This window comes from Hyla sarda, chromosome 1 (genome assembly GCF_029499605.1).
Source record: "Hyla sarda isolate aHylSar1 chromosome 1, aHylSar1.hap1, whole genome shotgun sequence".
Lineage (NCBI taxonomy): Eukaryota > Metazoa > Chordata > Amphibia > Anura > Hylidae > Hyla > Hyla sarda.
Window position 1 is genome coordinate 91,770,691 of NC_079189.1, and position 20,617 is coordinate 91,791,307.

Sequence of the window (20,617 nt, forward strand, 5' to 3'; positions counted from 1 at the left end):
TGACCAACCTGGTACAACAGCCTGACCATACATTACATGGACCACCAGGAGTTTGTATTTCCTATATAAAATATCATACATCGCACACGCAATAATAATCTGTTTCTACCTGTCCCCTCATCAGATACAAGGGCTTATATTTTATTTTATATAGTAATTTCGTATATTTAACTAACAAATATTAACAGTTGTTGTTGACAGCTGCAGAATTTCAATAGTGAATTCTACATAAAATTTCCAGGACACAAGAGGGATGTGGTTTTAAGAGTGCTTAAAGCGTACGCGTCCGATCCAACAAAAAAACATATTAAATATTTCACTCAGTACCTAATCCTGACCATGTACATCTCATTTTTATGTGTCTAGCACCTTTATTTTTTTATTACACTTTTAATTTAGCTCACTAGTCTAAATTCCTCTCAAATGGAGGGGGCGTGGCCTCACTGTGCAGGTCTCCGCCCCCTCCCTCAGTATGCTGTTTGCTCACATCTCCTCTAGCATTAGCAAAACTACAACTCCCAGCTTGTCCTCACTGGCAGTAGCGGGACACAAGTCGACAGTGGGAGGATTTTTCCTCCAGCTCTGAGCCCTGCGCTCACAGCTGTCAATCAAGGAAGTGTGTCCATGACATAGGTGATGACGCATGGACACAGCAGGACTAGTATGTGCTCTCTCCTGTGTGATAGCACTCCTCTGTGCTCTCTCCTGCAGGATAGTACTCCTCTGTGCTCTCTCCTGTCTGATAGGGCTCCTCTGTGCTCTCTCCTGTCTGATAGCACTCCACTGTGCTCTCTCCTGTCTGATAGCACTCCTCTGTGCTCTCTCCTGTCGGATAGCACTCCTCTGTGCTCTCTCCTGTCGGATAGCACTCCTCTGTGCTCTCTCCTGTCGGATAGCACTCCTCTGTGCTCTCTCCTTTCGGATAGCACTCCTCTGTGCTCTCTCCTGTAGGAGTGTACGCAGTGTAAGCAGATTTACAAATTGCGACTTTTCTTTAAAGAAATAAAAAAAGTTGCAGATTTGTTGCAATGAGTGAAAGAGTCTGGCAGAGAAGGAATTATACATAAGTTATAAGTGGTGTTCTGTAAAAATTCTAAGAAAAAAGTGTACTAGCACAAAATGTATCACATGCCATGCACCATTTAATTTGGTGCATGTGCATCAAAACCTGTGTATAACCTCAATCCAACTGCATAGACTTTAATAAATCCCCCTCTGTGTCCAGACAGAGATTTTATTCATTTCTGTGCAAGAGAAAATTCAGTAGCAAAAAATCAGCATCAGAATTTTAAAAACTCATATGGATTTCACTGGAGATTTTTAGGCTCCTGTCACACTATATTATTGTTCCGTTTAGGAACTTCCGTGAGAAGTTCCGTCACTATATCAGGGAAAACCGTCCGTTACAAAACCCCTGACGGCCGCGATTAAATTGCATTGCAGCCTATGGGGTTTTGTAACTGCCCGTTTGCACCCGTATATGCCCGTAATTCCTTACGGACATTATATAGTGACGGGATATCGTGGCGGAAAAATTACTGCATGCAGTAATTTTTCCGCCACGATGTCCCGTCACTGTATAATGTCCGTAATGAATTACGGGCATATACGGGTGCAAACGGGCAGCTACAAAACCCCATAGGCTGCAATGCAATTTAGTCGCGGCTGTCAGGGGTTTTGTAATGGCCGGTTTTCCCCGATATAGTGACGGAACTTCTCACGGAAGTTCCTAAACGGAACAATAATATAGTGTGACAGGAGCCTTATTTAGTGTAGTTTTAAGGCCAATTCCACATATTGCCAGTCATATAACAAAAAGCAGTAAATGCAACAGCAACGTTATGACGTGCCTGGCACAACAGAGTGCATTCATCTGCCCTGCAGCCACTTCAGCCAGGCTTTCATCCACATCACTAATCTTTTTATGGAATTATTATACTAAGCAAACAATGGAGGTTGTCGTGCACAGGATCAGACACCTGCCTTGCACGTCTGAAAGGATTTCTTGACAAACCACCTGGATGTCAGATAAAAAGCTCTTTATAGGCAGATTACAGACTACCAGCATTTATACAAGTGGAGTCTGTGCTCAATAAAGCCAGGCAGGTGCTTCATACAATGATCTACACTACTACTCTACAAAAAGGTCATGAGGCTGACATATAGGTCTCCACAACTCAACTCTTTATGGCAGATAATAAAAAGCCATTTTACTTCTAACAAATGATAATGTCAGGCATTAAAAGGAAATCTGTCATCAGTATCACCCGCACTAACCTGTCATACAGGCTTGTAGTGCGGGTGATACTGATCAAAAATTATACTTATGGCATCCCAAACCGCCACACCGTTCCGCCGTTATTACTCGTTTTTGGGGTATGCAAATTAGGCCCTTGGAGCTCCGGGCACTCTGACGGGCGCTCCGCCCTGCTCTTCCATATGCATAACCCCCTCCCTGATCGCGGCTGCGCCGTACAGTAGCACGGCCGCACATGCAGGGAGGGGGCTATGCATATGCAGGGCCGCCATCAGGGGGGTACAACCCATACACCTGTAGGGGGCCCGGAGCTTCAGGGAGGCCCGGCCGGCCCTGTCCTTTTCCTTTAGCTTGTCAGTGAGTGACCGTGTCTGTCACTCACTGACCGCTGGGGGCCCGCCACTGTACACTGCTCGCTTACTGACTACATATAGTCAGTCAGTCAGAATCCTTTAAAAAGGCTGCCGGCCCTACCGGGGGACCCGATGCACATACGACGGAGCAACCAGTCTTGCCCCGTCACTAAACTGGTACTTACATCTGCCTGTGGGGACTTGCTGGCGGTGGTGCGCACAGTGATGAGTCATCGCAAGCGCCAGGACGCTGACCTCTTGCGCGGCGTGTGCGATGACGTCACTTGTAGCGCGCATCTCTGCCAGGAAGTCCTCGCAGGCAGATGTAAGTAGCGCAGGCCGTGTGAGAGTGTGTGAGTGTGTGTGTTGGGGGGTGCTTCCTAATGTGTGGAATTTATGCTACACGACCTAATGTGGGGAAACTGTGCTATGCTACCTAATGTGGGGGAACTGCTGCCTACCTAATGCAGATTAATGTGACTTTATGGCATAGTACTTTTATTTATTTTATTTTTTTTTTGGGGGGGGGGGGGGGCGCAGGCACATTGGCCCTCTGCTGTCTGTGTCTGCCCTGGCGCCAGGCATAGGCTGCACTCCTCTATATGGGGGTGCAGCTCCATCCCCTGAAAGAAATCTCTGACCCTTCCAGGCTGGTCAATCTTCATGATGACCCAAGACAGAAAAGTGAACGACTCTGATCAGAGAAGATCAGATGTGAGTATGTAACTATAATGACTTGTATGGTCTGCAGCACCTGTGTACAGCTCAAATCTACCTCTATATAGGGGTTATTGATCTTTTGTATATTGTTTTTTTTTCATTCAATAACAATATAGCAGTGTTAGTCAGTGGTAATGGTAGTAGTTATGGTGTGACAGAATTATATATCCCTTGTATTGTGGTGTTGTTAGTGATACTGGTCTGTGTATAGTGGCTTTTATTTCCTTACAGTATGGTGGTATTATTTAAATAGTCACTCTAGAACTAATATGGAGTGGCTATATTATTTTATGTTTCTAAGCCCGATACGAAAATAAAATCCAGCGTGTGCCGCAGGGAGGGGAGGGGGGCCCTGACTACGAGCTGTGTAAGGCCCGATCTGACCCCCCTTGACTTGACCCCAAAGATAAAAGTCTAAGGGGGTCAGATCGGGAGACCTTGGGGGCCATTCAACTGGCCCACAATGACCAATCCACTTTCCAGGAAACTGTTCATCTAGAAATGCTCGGACCTGACACCCATAATGTGGTGGTGCACCATCTTGCTGGAAAAACTCAGGGAACGTGCCGGCTTCAGTGCATAAAGAGGGAAACACATCATCTTGTAGCAATTTTGCATATCCAGTGGCCTTGAGGTTTCCATTGATGAAGAATGGCCCCACTATCTTTGTACCCCATATACCACACCATACCATCAAGTTTTGTGTTCCAACAGTCTTGGAGGGATCTATCCAATGTGGGTTAGTGCCAGACCAATAGCGGTGATTTTGTTTGTTAACTTCACCATTCACATAAGAGTTTGCCTCATCACTGAACAAAATCTTCTGCAGAAACTGAGGGTCCTGTTGCAATTTTTGTTTTGCCCATTCTGCAGCACCTGAAACTATGGATACTGGAAGCCTGTGATAGCATTTCTCCTGCGGTGTTGCTATCAGTGTGTGAAGAGTGGGAGAAGAGGGTTGCATTGACAATCCAATACAATGGGCAGCACATTGAACACATTTTATAAGTGGTCAGAAACTTGTACATAACTCATGAAAGAATAAAGTTACGTTAAAACCAAGCGCATCATTGTTTTTCTTGTGAAATTCCCAATACTTTTGATGTGTCACATGACCCTCTTCCTATTGAAAAAACAAAAGTTGGATTCAAAATGGCCAACTTCAAAATGGCCGCCATGGTCACCACCCATCTTGAAAAGTTTCCCCCCTCACATATACTAATGTGCCACAAACAGGAAGATAATATCACCAATCATTCCCATTCATATTAAGGTGTATCCATATAAATGGCCCACCCTGTATTTTCCAGCATATTAAACTATACAAGGAAACATACTAATAAGCAAAAGGCAAGGAGGACAGCCAAAAAGAAGATCAAACAAGTCATAGGTAAAACAGAAACAAGCTTCACTCATCTGTAAATATCAGTGGTTCAAAAACCACTTGGCTTTAAGGTGTTCTCAATGATAATTATTATAGGAGATGTAACAATATAGGGGGAGATTTATCAAAACCTGTCCAGAGGAAAAGTGGCCCAGTTGCCCATAGCAACCAATCAGATCCCTTCTTTCATTTTGCAGAGGCCTTTTTAAAAATGAAAGAAGCGATCTGATAGGTTGCCATGGGCAACTGGACAACTTTTCCTTTGCACAGGTTTTGATATATCTCCCCCATTGTCTTTATTTAAAAAAAAAAAAAAAAAAAAAGCACACTAAAAAACGATAACATTTTTGGATTTTTTTTTGTTAAGTGCATTTTATATGGTGTAATCATGCTCTAAGGTTTTCTCTTTTTATATTTTTATTTTAACCAACACCATAATTCTCTAAGGAATCCCCATTGTAGAAGAAACCAGTAGGAAAGTAATAGAGCCATTTTAAGGAAAAGGCCTACAGAATAAATTGGCTAATTAATTGTCCTTTTCAGGGAGGCTAGTCCAAAATTTCCTGGGCAAGCAGGGGTAGCGTCATAGGATATTAATAGGATAAGGTTCACTTTCCCCCATTTCAGGGTAAGTTTTGTACATGGAGGATATATACTACTTGCTACTGGTACTTTAAAAGTCACTTGTACCACTGGACATCAGTGAAATGGACAAGTTTTCTGGGATTAATCTAATTGTATCTCTTCTAGGTGGTTTATCTCTTCTAGGTGGTTATACACTTCTAAATGTCAGGCATAGTCTGTGGTATGGTTCCAAATGACTATTTTTGGGGTATAGATTCTTAAAAATCTTAAGTAAAAGTTAAGTTTTACGTAGTACACACTCCTGCTGTCAATTGGATTTTTTGGGTACATTCTGTGGCACCTTTGTGGTTGGCATATTACATGGGCAGTGAAAGGGGTAAAGTGGACTGTCTCCCCATCCCCAAAGTATCTCCTCTGTAACGTAGGACATTATCAACGAGGTTTCCATGACATGTCCGCAAACAGAAATAATAAGGAAGTGGAAGAAAAAGAGGGGAATCTATCAAGTGGCCTTAAAGAAAAATTATTTTTGTTGCCCACAGCAACCAATCACAGCTCAGCTTTTATTTTATCAGAGAAATATGAGCTGTGATTGGTTGCTATGGACAAAGCTATGGACAAAGTGCTGAATCTCCAGTTTCGGAAACTTCTGGGTTTCAGGGACTGGGGACTGTGACATGAATGGCGGGGGCGTGGCGTGACTTCACGTCCCCAGTCCCGGAAACCCAGAGGTTTCCAAAACTGGAGATTCAGCACCTGTATAGAATGCGGGTGCTGCAGGGAGATCGCGAGGGGTCTCAGCAGCGGGCCCCCCGCGATCAGACATCTTAGTTAAAACAATGAAAGTTAGAGACAAGGGATGGACGAGGCTCTGGGTACAGTCGTTACTCATCTATCATTTCCCTTCCAGCTGAATGGTGGAAATATACCTTTAAAAGGCATCTGAGTTGCAGATTTCCCACTAGGTTATTGAGTTGCGATGTGTACGATGAATAATATTATAATTGGCTCCTCTGCGCACCCTGGAAGCCTGTATAACACTGCTGCTTGTTCAGGAGTCTGTTATGTCACCTTGTTACTTACAAGCTGGGCTTCAGGCCTTTCTTCTGTTTGTTCTTGGAAATTAAATAAAAATTATTCACACAAAAAGGCAGTTTGACCTTGATATTTTTCCTCTTATAATCTTGTTTAATGAATGCAAAAGGTGAGGCCACTATACAACACACTGCTATTGCTCACACACAAATTCCCCATAGGAACCAATCAGATCTCTTCTAAAAGTGGCCGTACACCTTAGATATTTGTCAGAACACTTTTTCAGCAGACAGAGATTTCTTCTGCCCCTTAATACACTTGTACCATATAGACCAAATAAACACGGACAATGTTATACAAAAATGAAAATATATTCGAAGAGTGAACACATTTTAAAGGGTACCTCTCATCAAATAAACTTTTGATATATTTTAGATTAATGAATGTTGAATAACTTTCCAATAGCATGTTAATGAAAAATATGCTTCTTTCTATTGTATTTTTCCCGATCAGTCCTGTCAGCAAGCATTTCTGACTCATGCTGGAGTCCTAAACACTCAGAGCTGCCAGCCTGCTTTGTTCACAGCCAAACAGGCTGTGAACAAAGCAGGCTGGCAGCTCTGAGTGTTCTCCTTTGTGAACCAAGCAGACTGGCAGCTCGTAGTGTTTAGGACTCCAGCATGAGTCTGAAATGCTTGCTGCCAGGACTGGTAGGGAGACCCCTAGTGGTCATTTCTTCAAAGTGGAAAATTAAATAGAAAGAAGCATATTTTTTAATAACATGCAATTGTAAAGTTATTCTGCATACATTAATCTATAATATATCAAAAGTTTTTTTGATGAGAGGTACCCTTTAAGCAGCATACAATCACCACTAGCAGCCATGTGAATGCACCTTCACTGCTCAGAGTTTATTGACGAAAACAAAAAAAGGGGATAATATCTGAGCATATGCAGGATGAAAACCTTTTCTTTATCCTCTAACAGTAAAAATCATTTCATCCAATATAAAGTGAATTAAATTCGCAACACAATATCCACAAACAGGAAGCATAAAATGTGTTCATTCATTACAGAATACTGTATCTCAATTCAAAGTTACAATACAAAAATATTAGCCAGTGCAGAACTATTACACTGGAGCATTGCACATATAGTATACATGTGACTATCTGCATTGGAGCTCGGTCATTCCAGACACAAACAACGGAGCGGAATGGCGCGTTGCCCATCACAACGGGTCCCATTGACTTTCAGTGGGGTCAATCTGGTTTCAATTTTGTTTTCTGTAGGGGTTGAGCAAAAATAAAACTGACGTACATTTGTTTTTTTCTATACTCCTGTCCCATTATTTGAACGGATTCTGTGATTAGAGCTCCGATGCATATGTGAACTTGGCCTTATAAATAACATATTACGGGTCAGAAGCGGGTGTTCTATATTCATACATGATTATCAATTGCTGGTAGTGAGGTAAGGCTTAAGAAACGGAAATGCTTCTAAGAGCTTTCGAGCCTTTTACACAAGTCGACAAACGTTCGTAGGATAATCCATTCCTCATCACCGCCCCGTGTAAATGGCCCTGCGATCAGCTGATGAACAAGCAAACGCTGGCTCATTCGTCGACTCATCGCATCTTTTATGTGGCTTAAAATTAGCAGCTGTGGGCAGCACAACTCTCAATGTAAAGAGGGCATGTGCTGCTGACAATGACTGAAAAGTACAGTCACATGAACAATCTCCAAAGTTATGACCAATCATTTGGGTGCTGTTCACCTCCCAACAATTGCCGCTTTAAAAGGCACCTCTTAAAAAGTGCACATTCACACATTGCAGATTTGGTGCAAAAATTTGTGTAAATGAAAATCAGTTCCATTCGTCTGAATAAGGCCGCATTCACACTATAAAATTCATCCGTTTTAAAGATCCGTTTGATGTTCCGTTATGGAAACCCTGAAGATCGGCCATTAAACGTCCGTTAGAAAATCCCATTATAGTCTATGAGATTTTTACATTATCCGTTTTAGTCCGTTATTAATGCATGCACTATTTCTTCCGCTCATTCTCCCGTCACAAAACAACATCCATTATTACTGTATTTTTTGCTCTATAGGACGCAACGGCGTATAAGAAGCACCCAATTTATAGGTGCAAAATCTAAAAAAATTATGATTTTGAACCCAATAGTGGTCTTCAACCTGCGGACCTCCAGATGTTGCAAAACTACAACTCCCAGCATGCCCGGACAGCCAACGGCTGTCCGGGCATGCTGGGAGTTGTAGTTTTGCAACATCTGGAGGTCCGCAGATTGAAGACCACTGCATAGGAGGTAATACTCACGTGTACCCGACACACCTGACCCATCACCGCTGCCCTGGATGTCGCTCCATCGCTGTCGCCGTGTCCCCGTCGCTCCGGAACGTCTCTGCTGCTGGCCGGGTATCCTCGCTCTCCGTCACCGCCATCACGTTGTTACGCACGCTGACGCACGTACGCGACGACGTGATGACGAGGAAGGAGAGCGCCGTCCATACAGGGGATCCCTGAACGGAGAAGACACCGAGGAGGCAGGTAAGGTCCCTCCCGGTGTCCTGTAAGCACTAACCCGGCTATTTAGTCGGGCTGTTCGGGACCGCCGCGGTGAAATTGTGGCGGTCCCGAACAGCCCGACTGAACAGCCGGGTTAGTGTCACTTTCCCTTCAGATGCGGCGGTCAGCTTTGATCGCCGCGTCTGAAGGGTTAATACAGGGCATCACCGCGATCGGTGATGTCCTGTATTAGCTGCGGGTCCCGGCCGTTGAAGACCGCAGGGACCGCCGCAATAGGGGTGTATTCGCCGTATAAGACGCACCGACTTTTTCCCCCCAGTTTTGGGGAAGAAAAAGTGTGTCTTATACGGCGAAAAATACGGTAATAACTGACTATAACGGATTAAAACGGATAATGTAAAAATCCCATAGACTATAATGGGATTTTCTAACGGACGTTTAATGGCTGATTTTCAGGGTTTTCATAACGGAACATCAAACAGATCTTTAAAACGGATGAATTTTATAGTGTGAAAGCAGCCTAAGATTGTGTCCCTGGCAAACAGAGAAGTTTCTGCAACAAAACTGCTACATGTGAACTCAGCCTTGAAATATGCAATGAAGGTAATCCTTTATACACAAGGCTAATTCTGTCATCGCCATAGGATACTGAAAGGAGCAGCAGGGTGCATGCCTAACCACACATTCATTCAAACTCCAGTAAAATTAACAGGGAGCTCAGCAGCGAGGGTCCCTGAGATCAGTGTGGGGGGGATTCATTCAGAAACTCCAAAAGAGCTTGCCCTGCCCCCCCATCAAAGTCTATGAAGGATGCTAATGAATGTACTTATTCAATACAGGGTCTGATGCTGGACATGACTGCTGCCAGTACTCTAAATCAGACAGCAACTAGATCTCTGATGCCCCCATACACATTAGACCAGTGTTCCCCAACCTGTGGCTCTCCAGCTGCAGCTAAACTATAAATCCCATCATGTCCTGACAGCCTTTGGTTGTTAGGCTGCAATGAGAGTCATTTCTGCTAGAGCTGGTAAGCCATAGATTGGGGGACACTGCAGATAGTCAGCTTGTCCCAACAAAATTGGCAGGCTTAGTCTGCATTATTCTAATGTCTTTAGCTACCTTAATGCCCTAAAGAGAAAGCTATTCAAATATAGTAAGTTATCTGAAGAGAGAAATCCTTTAGGGAGATACAGTTTGGACTTTAACGTAACTTGAATCCGTTTCTGTGCATTTCAAAGAGAGTTATAACATTTTATCAGATTTTACAAAATATTAAGAAACAAAATTGCATTTTAATCCTATGGTCTTCATTGAAAGATTCTATAGTCACAGGTTCCAGGTTACAGTTACTTTTGCTTTAAAAGGAAACAGACAGCATGTTTACCAGTACTAAACTGGTTAACAACTCAACAATAAAGGGGTACTCCAGCCTTAGACAACTTAACCCCTATCCAAAAGGAAAGGAGATAAGATGTCTGATTGCGGGGACCCCCATGAAATCCCTGCTGCACCCGACGTTCGTTTATAGTGTCAGGTGCAGCTTCGGAGGCTTGTGACATCACGGGCACGCCATGCTCGTGATGTCACGGCCACGCCCCCTCAATGCAAGTCTATGGGAGGGGGCGTGACAGCTATCACGCCCCCTCCCATAGACTTGCATTGAGGGGGTGTGGCTGTGACATCTCGAGCGCAGCGTGGCACCACAAGCCTCTGCCCTGCATCGCCAGTCATACGGCGAAGTTCGCTCAGTGCACCGGATGTCTGGGGTGGCGCAGAAGAGATAGCGGGGGTCCCAAGCGGCCGGACCCCCGCAATCAGACATCTTAACCTGTATCCTTTGGATCAAGGATAAGATGTTTAGGGGCAGAGTACCCCTTTAACTATATCAGCTGTCTCTGAGATATAGCCCCCACTGCTAGAATTCAAATCACCCCCTCTTAGCGATGGAGATTGGAGTCAGCTTTCCAAGCTTCCCTGCCTCCGTCCTCTTTGCTCAGCAATGCCTGCCCATCTTGCGAATGTTCATAATTCTCAGTGACGTGAGAACCTGTGCACACATGAGCGCCCTACTCTTCCGGCAGAGGATATGTGCACCTACCTTATCTTTAGTCTCACATTGTAATGAGGTAAGAGTGAAGAATTATGAATATTTTCAAGATGGGCAGGCAAAGAGGACGGAGGCAGGGAAGCTCAGCAAGCCGACTCACGTCTCCATTGCACAGAGGAGGTAATTTGCATACTAGCAACAGAAGCTATATCTCAGGGACAGCTGGATGAAATCCAACATGGAGGTATCATTGATATCAAGTCATTATGTTATATGAATATAATTAGCCTGACAGGACGAATGTTAGTAAGTAAAACATCTTTTTACCCAGGTTCACCTGCAATTCAACCCACTGCACATACTGACAGATATTCAGGCTTCACATAGAAAGAATGACGTCATGATCACTTACCAAGGGTTCAGCCATCACGACTTCTATTTTTTTCTCTGCTTGAACAGCAAACTCGGCAAAGAGGCTTTTAATGACATATTCTCCAGGTTTGACATCTGGATCAATAGTAATGTTTGACATTGTGACACTTCTCTTTTCCAAAGTGCAGTGGCTGATGGGAGCGACCCGTTTCTTGTTTACAGTGCTGGCTGGAGCAGAAGCTGTAGAGAGAGCAAATACACATTAAACCCCACTCCATTAATTATATACTATACTGCATGGTCAGAACACACATCTAGAAGATAAGAGAGAGAAAAAAATGACACTTTCAGTCAAAGAAAATATTGACAGCTAACGGCAATGATGGCAGCGCTTCTCTTCAATGATGAGCTGAGGCCATATTGATCTGCTCTAAATTATGTATTAAGAGGAATATATCATTTCTTCATAGCCAGGTGCAACTTCACATGCCAAGAATAAAAAGTTATTTACGTAATAGACTTGATAGATGTGACTATTTAGTAAAAAATACAGCCTTGAATGAAAGATGTTTAGAGGGGTGAAAAAATGGTTCCACTGTGACCGTGTTATCTCCTGTACGTGGCTTTAATACACCTTTCTGCCCTCCTACTTGTTCCCTTCCCCACATGCTGTCTTTAAACTACAGGTCCCAGCATTCTTTGCTGCCGCTCTTTGCTCACTTCCTCCTAACTGCCATTTTCTGCCCCTGTCACCTGACCAGCCCCAATGCTCGGAATGTTACTAGGCAACCATTACCATCCTGCTTTCACCTGCAAGAAACCTGCTGTACGGTCCGGTCCTTTCACAATACTAATAACATGGGGGGAGATTTATCAAAACCTGTCAAGAGGAAAAGTTGACCAGTTGCCCATAGCAACCAATCAGATGGCTGCTTTCATTTTTGAAAAAGGCCTCTGAAAAATGAAAGAAGCGATCTGATTGGTTGCTATGGACAACTCAGCAACTTTTCCTCTACATTGGTTTTGATAAATCTCCCTCATGGTCGTTTACTAAATGTGTGAATTTGCTCTTCTGCCAAATATTAGCCCTAAACAGCCCATAAATATATATATATAAATCATTTTATATTCTATATAAAAATAAACCATATTTTAGTATTGCTATAGTGTATTTACATCTCTCTCTTTCTGGTGTGGAAATTCCAATATCGTTGTCCACAGAAAAATGATTGTACTTTCAGCGGACTACACACGTAATGCATTCAGTCTCCCGCGCATTCCTAGCACCAGCAGATGATCACAGCGCATGTAGTCTGCAGAATGTCATTACTCTGTGGTGTAAACATAGCCAAATGCCGCGTTTACCTAGAAGCCATAGTGCCATGAAAAAACACGGGCATTGCCTGTTTTAGAACATGAGCGAATTAAGTCTTGAGGACATAAATCTACTGGTCCCTGGTACTTCCTGCCTGGTATAAAACTGCCACACACAGTTCCCTTGGTATAATACTGCCACACACTATGCCCTGAATATAATACTGCAACATACTTTACCTGTGTTAGGGTGCGCTCACACTACGGAATTCTCGCGGAATTCCGCGGTGTGAACATAACATTAGTGTGAATGGATCTCCGCGAGACTCGTTCACACTGCGGAATTTCCACGGCAGACAATTCCGCCGTTGAAATTGTTCCGCGCGAAGAAAGAACATGTTCATTCTTTGCACGGATTCCGCAAGCACTGCATAGCCGTTAATGGTGACGGCTCAGCGGCCCTAGCACCGAAGCATCACCGGCGGCGGAGATTCCGTAGTGTAAATGCACCCTTATACTGCCACACACTTTGTCCCTGAATATAGTACTGACACACACACACTGTGCACCCGGTATAGTACTGACACACACTATGCACCTGGTATAGTACTGGCACACACTGTGCACCTGGTATAGTACTGACACACACTGTGCCCCTGGTATAGTACTGACACACACTGTGCCCCTGGTATAGTACTGACACACACTGTGCCCCTGGTATAGTACTGACACACACTGTGCCCCTGGTATAGTACTGACACACACTGTGCACCTGGTATAGTACTGACACACACTGTGCCCCTGGTATAGTACTGACACACACTGTGCCCCTGGTATAGTACTGACACACACTGTGCACCTGGTATAGTACTGACACACACTGTGCCCCTGGTATAGTACTGACACACACTGTGCACCTGGTATAGTACTGACACACACTGTGCCCCTGGTATAGTACTGACACACACTGTGCCCCTGGTATAGTACTGACACACACTGTGCACCTGGTATAGTACTGACACACACTGTGCCCCTGGTATAGTACTGACACACACTGTGCCCCTGGTATAGTACTGACACACACTGTGCACCTGGTATAGTACTGACACACACTATGCCCCTGGTATAATACTGCAACACGCTATGCTCTCAAATATAATACTGACAAACACTGTGTCCTGCACCAATTAAATGTATATTTGTGTCCCTTAAAACAATAGATGAGTTGTCTGGAAATAACTCATTTAATTTCATTTAACTCTTTAGCTTTTGCACACCATAACTCTCAGAATGGTGGTGCAACCTTTGCCTATCCAGGCATGCTGGGAGTTGTAGTACTGCAACAGCTGGTGGCCACCTGGTTCAAAAACAATCTATATATATCAGTGTTACCTCCATTTGTTGCAAAGCTACAACTCCCACCATGCCGGTGCAAACTTTTCCTGTCTGGGCATGCTGGGAGTTGTAGTTTTTCCACAGCTGGTGGCAACCTGGTTGGGAAACAGTAAGATAGATATAGGGATGGGCACTATTTTGTAGTAAATGGGTTGGGTATGGGTATTTTGTGATTGTGTTGCCGTAGGCCAATCAGTCCCCTATCGCTCCCTGCCCCCCACTCTTCAGCATTGATGTGATAATATATACACATATATCATACCCCACCAGGTGACATGTTATTGCATACAGTGGAAAATTGTAACCCTCTTGTACACTGTATAATATAGTGCAGGGGGGTACAAATACTACAGTATACAGGCATGTGACATGTCACAATATACAGTAATATACAGTAATATGTGCAGGGTAATATTTAGAGTTCACGCTGCCCTAGGCACTTCTTGTACTTTCGCACCTCTAAAAGTCACATCAGAAATGTTGCCACATGTATGTGTCATAATATTGGATAACGATGACCATTTTACAAGCTTATACCGTGGTATACCCATGGATTTTTTTAATCCTTACATATATAGTTTATATACCATGCTTTTCAGCCATTTTTTTAAAGAGGTTATCCGTCCGGCTTCTAAACCCCAACCACAGTATATGAAAAAACAAACGTGTACTCACCACCAGTGCTCCCGCTGTGCCTCCGGTGTCCTGCTCCCAGGCGTCTCACTTTCTCTCCGTAGGAAGATCACACCAGGGAAGGGAGCAGGACACCGGGAGACAGCACGGGAGCGCTGGAGGAGAGTACAGGTTACATTTTTTTTTTGTTTGTTTGTTTTTTACATATTGTGGTACAATCATTATTCTAGGGGGGAAACAAACTCCCGCTGGCTAACCCCTTTAAGTCTAAGGCTTCTTTCAAACCGCATTAAGCAGTGTCTATCAGACCTACATAGTGTCCCATAGTAAAACTATATATACTGAATGGTATTTAAAACAAATGTTTTTCATGGGATCAAGCTCAATGGAATAGCCCAGAGGACAACGCTATTCATTCCAACAGACCCCACAACATTTTTCCTGAACAGAGGCCAAAATGACACACTTTTGACCTCAGTCAGGTATATGGGGGAAGGGGCATAGCTAAAGGCTCATGGGTCCGGATAGAAATGTTCAGCTTGGGCCCCTTCTCCCTGGATAACTTTTTGCCCCCTACATAAAATACTGCCACAAGTGGTGCCCCTAAATAGAATGCTGGCACATACTGTGCCATGAATATAATACATCTCGATGCTGGGACCCTAAAGATAATGGCACACACTGTGCCCCTGAATACAATACTGCCACATGTGCCCCTGAAAAAAATACTGCCAAATTTGTGCCCGATTTAAATACCGCCACTTGCGGTGCCCCCGATTTCCATTCCAACACATACTATGCTGCTGAACATAACACAGTAAAATAATGGCCCTCATTTACTTAGAAAATCGGGTTGTAAGTCTATGTTGCTTTCTTACCCGACTGCTTTTTTCCCCTGGTATTTATTATTATGTCGCATCCTATTTGTCGCACGTGGGTTTTGTTGGTTTTGGTTTCCAACTCCTCTGAGCTGTCGGGAAAAAATCCACAACAATTCAACAAATTCGGGTTGGAAACCTTAATAAATACGTGGGAAAGCTCAGAAATGTCGGGTAACGCCCCTTTTTCGGGTTTGGGAGAATCCACATCGGGTCCGTCGGGAAAAAATGTCGCATAGTGTCGCAGACTGGCGCACGATGTCTGCGACATGGCGCACACAAAGATGCGCCAAAAAAACCCGACAAAAGAGGTCGGGTTTAGAATAGTAAATGAGGGCCAATGTGCCCAAATACAATACAACCACATGTTTGAAAATGCCTGGAAAAACATGTCAGACCTAGAGGATGCCCTATTTATAAAAATTAAAAAAATACACAACAAACATGCTAAAAAAAAAAGCATCAGCTTTGCGCAGTGGCTGCTTCAGATTTTTTCAGGGATATAAAGGGTAGTTTAATTTTTGGACTGTCCATGATGTCTTGGTTTATTGCCACAATAACTGAAAAAATTTACCATGGTTTTGGAGTAGTTGTAGTAATAAGCAGGGACATCACTGTTACATCTGAATATTCTCTTAGAGTACAGTGATCCCTCAACTTACAATGGCCTCAACATACAATAGTTTCAACATACAATGGTCTTTTCTGGACCATTGTAACTTGAAACCAGACTCAACATACAATGTACCGACAGTCCAGATCTGCAAAACGTGTCAATGGCCGGAAGAACCTTCCAATCAGAATGGATATTTCACTGGTAAAACCCCTGTATTCCTAAAGTGCATGCAGTGACTGGTGTCTGGTAGCGCCCCCTACAGTACAGGGAGGTATTACATGTTCACTACTACTCTTTACCTATGCCAGGGTTGGCGGCTCCTTTGGGCATCAGGTGGGGGCGGCTCCATTTTCCTTTTTTTTTTTTTCCTTTTATTTATTTTTTTTTTTAAGGACATTGCGTGTTCTGTACAGGACCCTGAGGAAGCTTCTGTCCTCTACATAGACCAGTGTTTCCCAAAGAGGTTGCCTCCAGCTGTTGCAAAACTACGACTACCAGCATGCCCGGACAGCCTTTGGCTGTCCGGGCATGCTGTGAGTTGTAGTTTTGCAACAGCTGGAGGCACCCTGGTTAGGAAACACTGACATAGACAGTGATTTACAGCTCCCAGCAGATCTTTCTTACTTTTATATGTAAGGATTTGCTTTATCTATATTAGCTACTTATTAATTACCTACTTATTAATCTTTAATCCTCACTTTTTCCTATTTTTGGATGACATTTTGGTGGCTTCAGAACCAATTACCAGGTTTCCATAGAGTTCTGGTCTCAACATACAATGGTCGTCCCGGAACCAATTAATATTGTAACTTGAGGGACTCCTGTATATTCATACAGGCAGATTTACAGAGAGTTTCAGAAAATTCACAGCAGATAACATTGCCATGGCTCAAACTCGCAATAGGAAACTCGCTGTAAACCTACTCTAAGGGCTCGTTTGTTGTGGCACCATGGTGTTTTTGCCATATTGTTACAGAGATGGTACCACAACAAAAATGCAACGTGTGAACAAGGCCTAATACAGAAAAGGGCTGTGTGACGGAACATTCTCAGTGCTAGGGGGAGGTATCAGCTCATCTGGTCTATCCCTGGATGCTGGTGCATCTGCAGCAACAGGAGAATTAACCCTTACACTGCAGATATTAGTTACATTAACTGCAAAGAAGCTTTGAGCGGGTTAATTCCACTGGCATCAGCATAAAAGAAGAGAGATAAGAAAAACTACGCATGTCCCTGCCAGGCCTCACTGTCTGCCATCTAAATGCACTTAGATCCGCCACAGGCAACGAAACATAGTCCACACCGCTGTATACATATATATCTTAGCCAAATACGTTTGTTCTAGATAGGCAGGAGGGGATGAGCATTTTCATATACCAATATTGGAACTAGGTTGATATGATCTATAAAAAAAAATAAAAAAGGAGATATATATATATATATATAAATATATATAAAAGACATTGAGGAGTTGTTCGAAAATTCTTGGAGTATTTTTAAATACTTTCAGGAAATTCATCTGTATACAAGTGTTTACCAAGCAAACAATGAAAGATAGGTATTACCGCCATTACTGGAATAACCAGTCACCATGATGACCAGGTATTGCTCTGCACATGTTACGCATTCCTAGACCGAGTCCAGCCTGTCCATGAAGCCGGACCCCCTCCTCCCTGCAGAAATATTCAGACTTTAGGTCTAAGCCAAAATACTGTTACTGTAAGAATTTATCCTGACAGGTACAGATGGAGCCAGTGTCATCCTGATTCCCCATGCAGTAAGATATTGTACTTTTATTTATTTATTACATTTTATATATTTACTTTTTATGTTTAATTTATTTACAGTGGTCCCTCAAGTTACAATATTAATTGGTCCCAGGACGACTATTGTATGTTGAAACCATTGTATGTTGAGACCATAACTCTATGGAAACCTGGTAATTGGTTCTAAAGCCCCAAAATGTCATCCACAAAATAGGAAAAAGTGAAGATTAAACAAAAATAAGTAGATAACTAATATAGATAAAGCAAATCCTTACATATAAAAGAAAGAAAGATCTGCTGGAGGCTGTAAATCACTTTCTATTTCAGTGTTTCCCAACCAGAGTGCCTCCAGTTGTTGCAAAACTACAACTCCCAGCATGCCCGGACAGCCTGGGAGTTGTAGTTTTGCAAAAGCTGGAGGCCCCCTCTTTGGGAAACACTGGTCTATGTAGAGGACAAGAGCTTCTTCAGGGTCCTGTACAGTACACAATGTCCTAAAAAAAAAGTAAAATGAAGCCGCCCTCACTTGGTGTCCAAAGGAGCAGCTAACCCTGTCACAGGTAAAGAGTACAGAACATGTAATACCTCCCTGTACTGTAGGGCGCGCTACCAGACACCAGTCAGTGCATGCACTTTAGGAATACACGGGTTTTACCAGTGAAATATCCATTCTGATTGGTCGGTTCTTCCAGCCCTTGACACGTTTCGCAGATTCCATAGCATTGTATGTTGAGTCTGGTTTCAAGTTACAAAGATCCAGAAAAGACCATTGTATGTTGAAACTATTGTATGTTGAGGCCATTGTAAGTTGAGGGATCACTGTATTTTATTTTTTCCATGTAACTTTGCCAGAAACAGTCTTCCAAGTAAATAAACCAGAAGTGAGTGGCACAACAGCTGCACAAGGAAAAGATCAAGATGATAATAAGATGCCTTCCTTTTATACAGATGGCAAAGCTAATATGTTCCCAAAGGAAAAAAATACGGAGAAAGTAATACATGAGGATTTTAAATTCAGCAAAATCCCTATAAAGACCGACCATGCAGGTCTGCAAATCGGTAAGAGATAAAAGAATAAGGGTACATTCACACGTACAGGATCTGCATATTTTCTACTGCTGATTTTGTTACACATTGACTTCAATGAGGAGCAAAATCAGCTGCAAAAAATATGCAGCAGATCCTGTGCATGTTAACGTACCCTAAAAGGTTAAAAATTCCAAAAAATAATCTGGCCATTGAACCACCACAGCTTCTTCCCCTGCATGCAGCTGGAAGGTGACCACAAGGACCTCGGGACTGCATTGACCTTCCAGACTGACAATGCCCTTAATCCTGCAGTAGAATCTGGCATATATATATATATATATATACACACACACACCAGGGCTATATACCAACTATATATACCAGGCACAGGAAGGAATAAGTGTATAGAATAAGCCTTACATTACAACATCAGACAAGTGCCGCAGTATCAGAATGTTAAAAATGTCACATTGCTATAAAACAGGAAACTTATTTCTTCTAAAAGCCAATTTTTGGTCCTACTCTAGTGTTTCCCAACCAGGGTGCCTCCAGCTGTTGCAAAACTATAACTCCCAGCATGCCCGTACAACTTATGGTTTTGCAACAGCTGAAGGCACCCTGGTTGAGAAAAACTGGCCTAAACAGACAGCACTATTTTATCCATAAGAGTTTACCAATCACAGCAGCCAAGTATAGGTGACATTCTTTCCCTGGCATGGGTATACATACCTACATATCAAATTTCTGTGCAAAAAAATCACTACATTTAGAATAGTGGCAAAGTAGAGAAGACACAAGGCAGGAGTGACATCATCTGAAGCCATACAGGGGAGGACTTCCTCCCTTATTCTGCTACCAACTGTAAGTGTGCAGTTATGTGTGAGATGAGCTATGATTGGATAAAGCTGGACACACCCCCCTCAGCACTCCAGACTGCATTTCCTGTGTTTGGGCTTCTGCCAGGCCAGCAGGAGTCCAAAGTAGGAAGACACCTAGTAGCAGGTTTTTTAAAACACAAACAAAACATAGAAAACTTCATTTTTTTTTTATTTAAACAAAGTACATTAGGAAGATTTTCTATTTACCATAAGGAGTGCAATAGCAAAAATTAGTTTCTATGAGAGTGACCATTTAAACAGGAAATTCAAAATGTTTTGGTAGATGGTCATGCTGGGGATTCTCGACAAAATCTATAAATGCAGAATTCGAATGAAGTAACTTTTTTTTTTAACTATTTAAATATTTGCCGCTAAATCCGTTGAACAAACTCCTCAGAAACTCCGCAGCTAATGTGCTCCGGGAGAACATACCCTAAATGAGTTTTCAGGCATCTATTCTCTGTGTAACATACTAAGCACCAGTACATTGCATGGAAAGTATTCTTGCTGTAGTCATAATCACATGCTGACTGCTTGCGGCACAACCGCAGTGTACAGATGTTCTGTATAACGTACAGACTGTGATAGAAAAGAAAGGTCTACGAAGTGCTGCAAGGTTTACATGTATTCAGCTCAGTGCATGCCATAGGGAGGATTATATTATATTATATATATATATATATACACATACATACACACATACATACACACATACATACACATACATACACACATACATACACTAGCTGAGTACCCGGCGTTTCCCGGTTTTTCCTTCCTAATCCTTGTTGGGGAGGAAAAT

General features: G+C 42.9%; 1 protein-coding gene across 13 annotated transcripts in view; it reads right to left on the reverse strand.

The window, feature by feature from the left end:
- The window catches only part of FRYL (FRY like transcription coactivator), a 358,656-nt gene that overhangs the window by 176,492 nt on the left and 161,547 nt on the right, over nt 1-20,617 (reverse strand). For all 13 annotated transcript variants that reach the window (XM_056557831.1, XM_056557771.1, XM_056557761.1 and 10 more), the window contains one exon: nt 11,347-11,546. In XM_056557831.1, coding sequence (XP_056413806.1) covers nt 11,347-11,466 — 120 coding nt within the window. In that variant the 5' untranslated portion in view covers nt 11,467-11,546. The remainder of the gene's footprint in view (nt 1-11,346; nt 11,547-20,617) is intronic.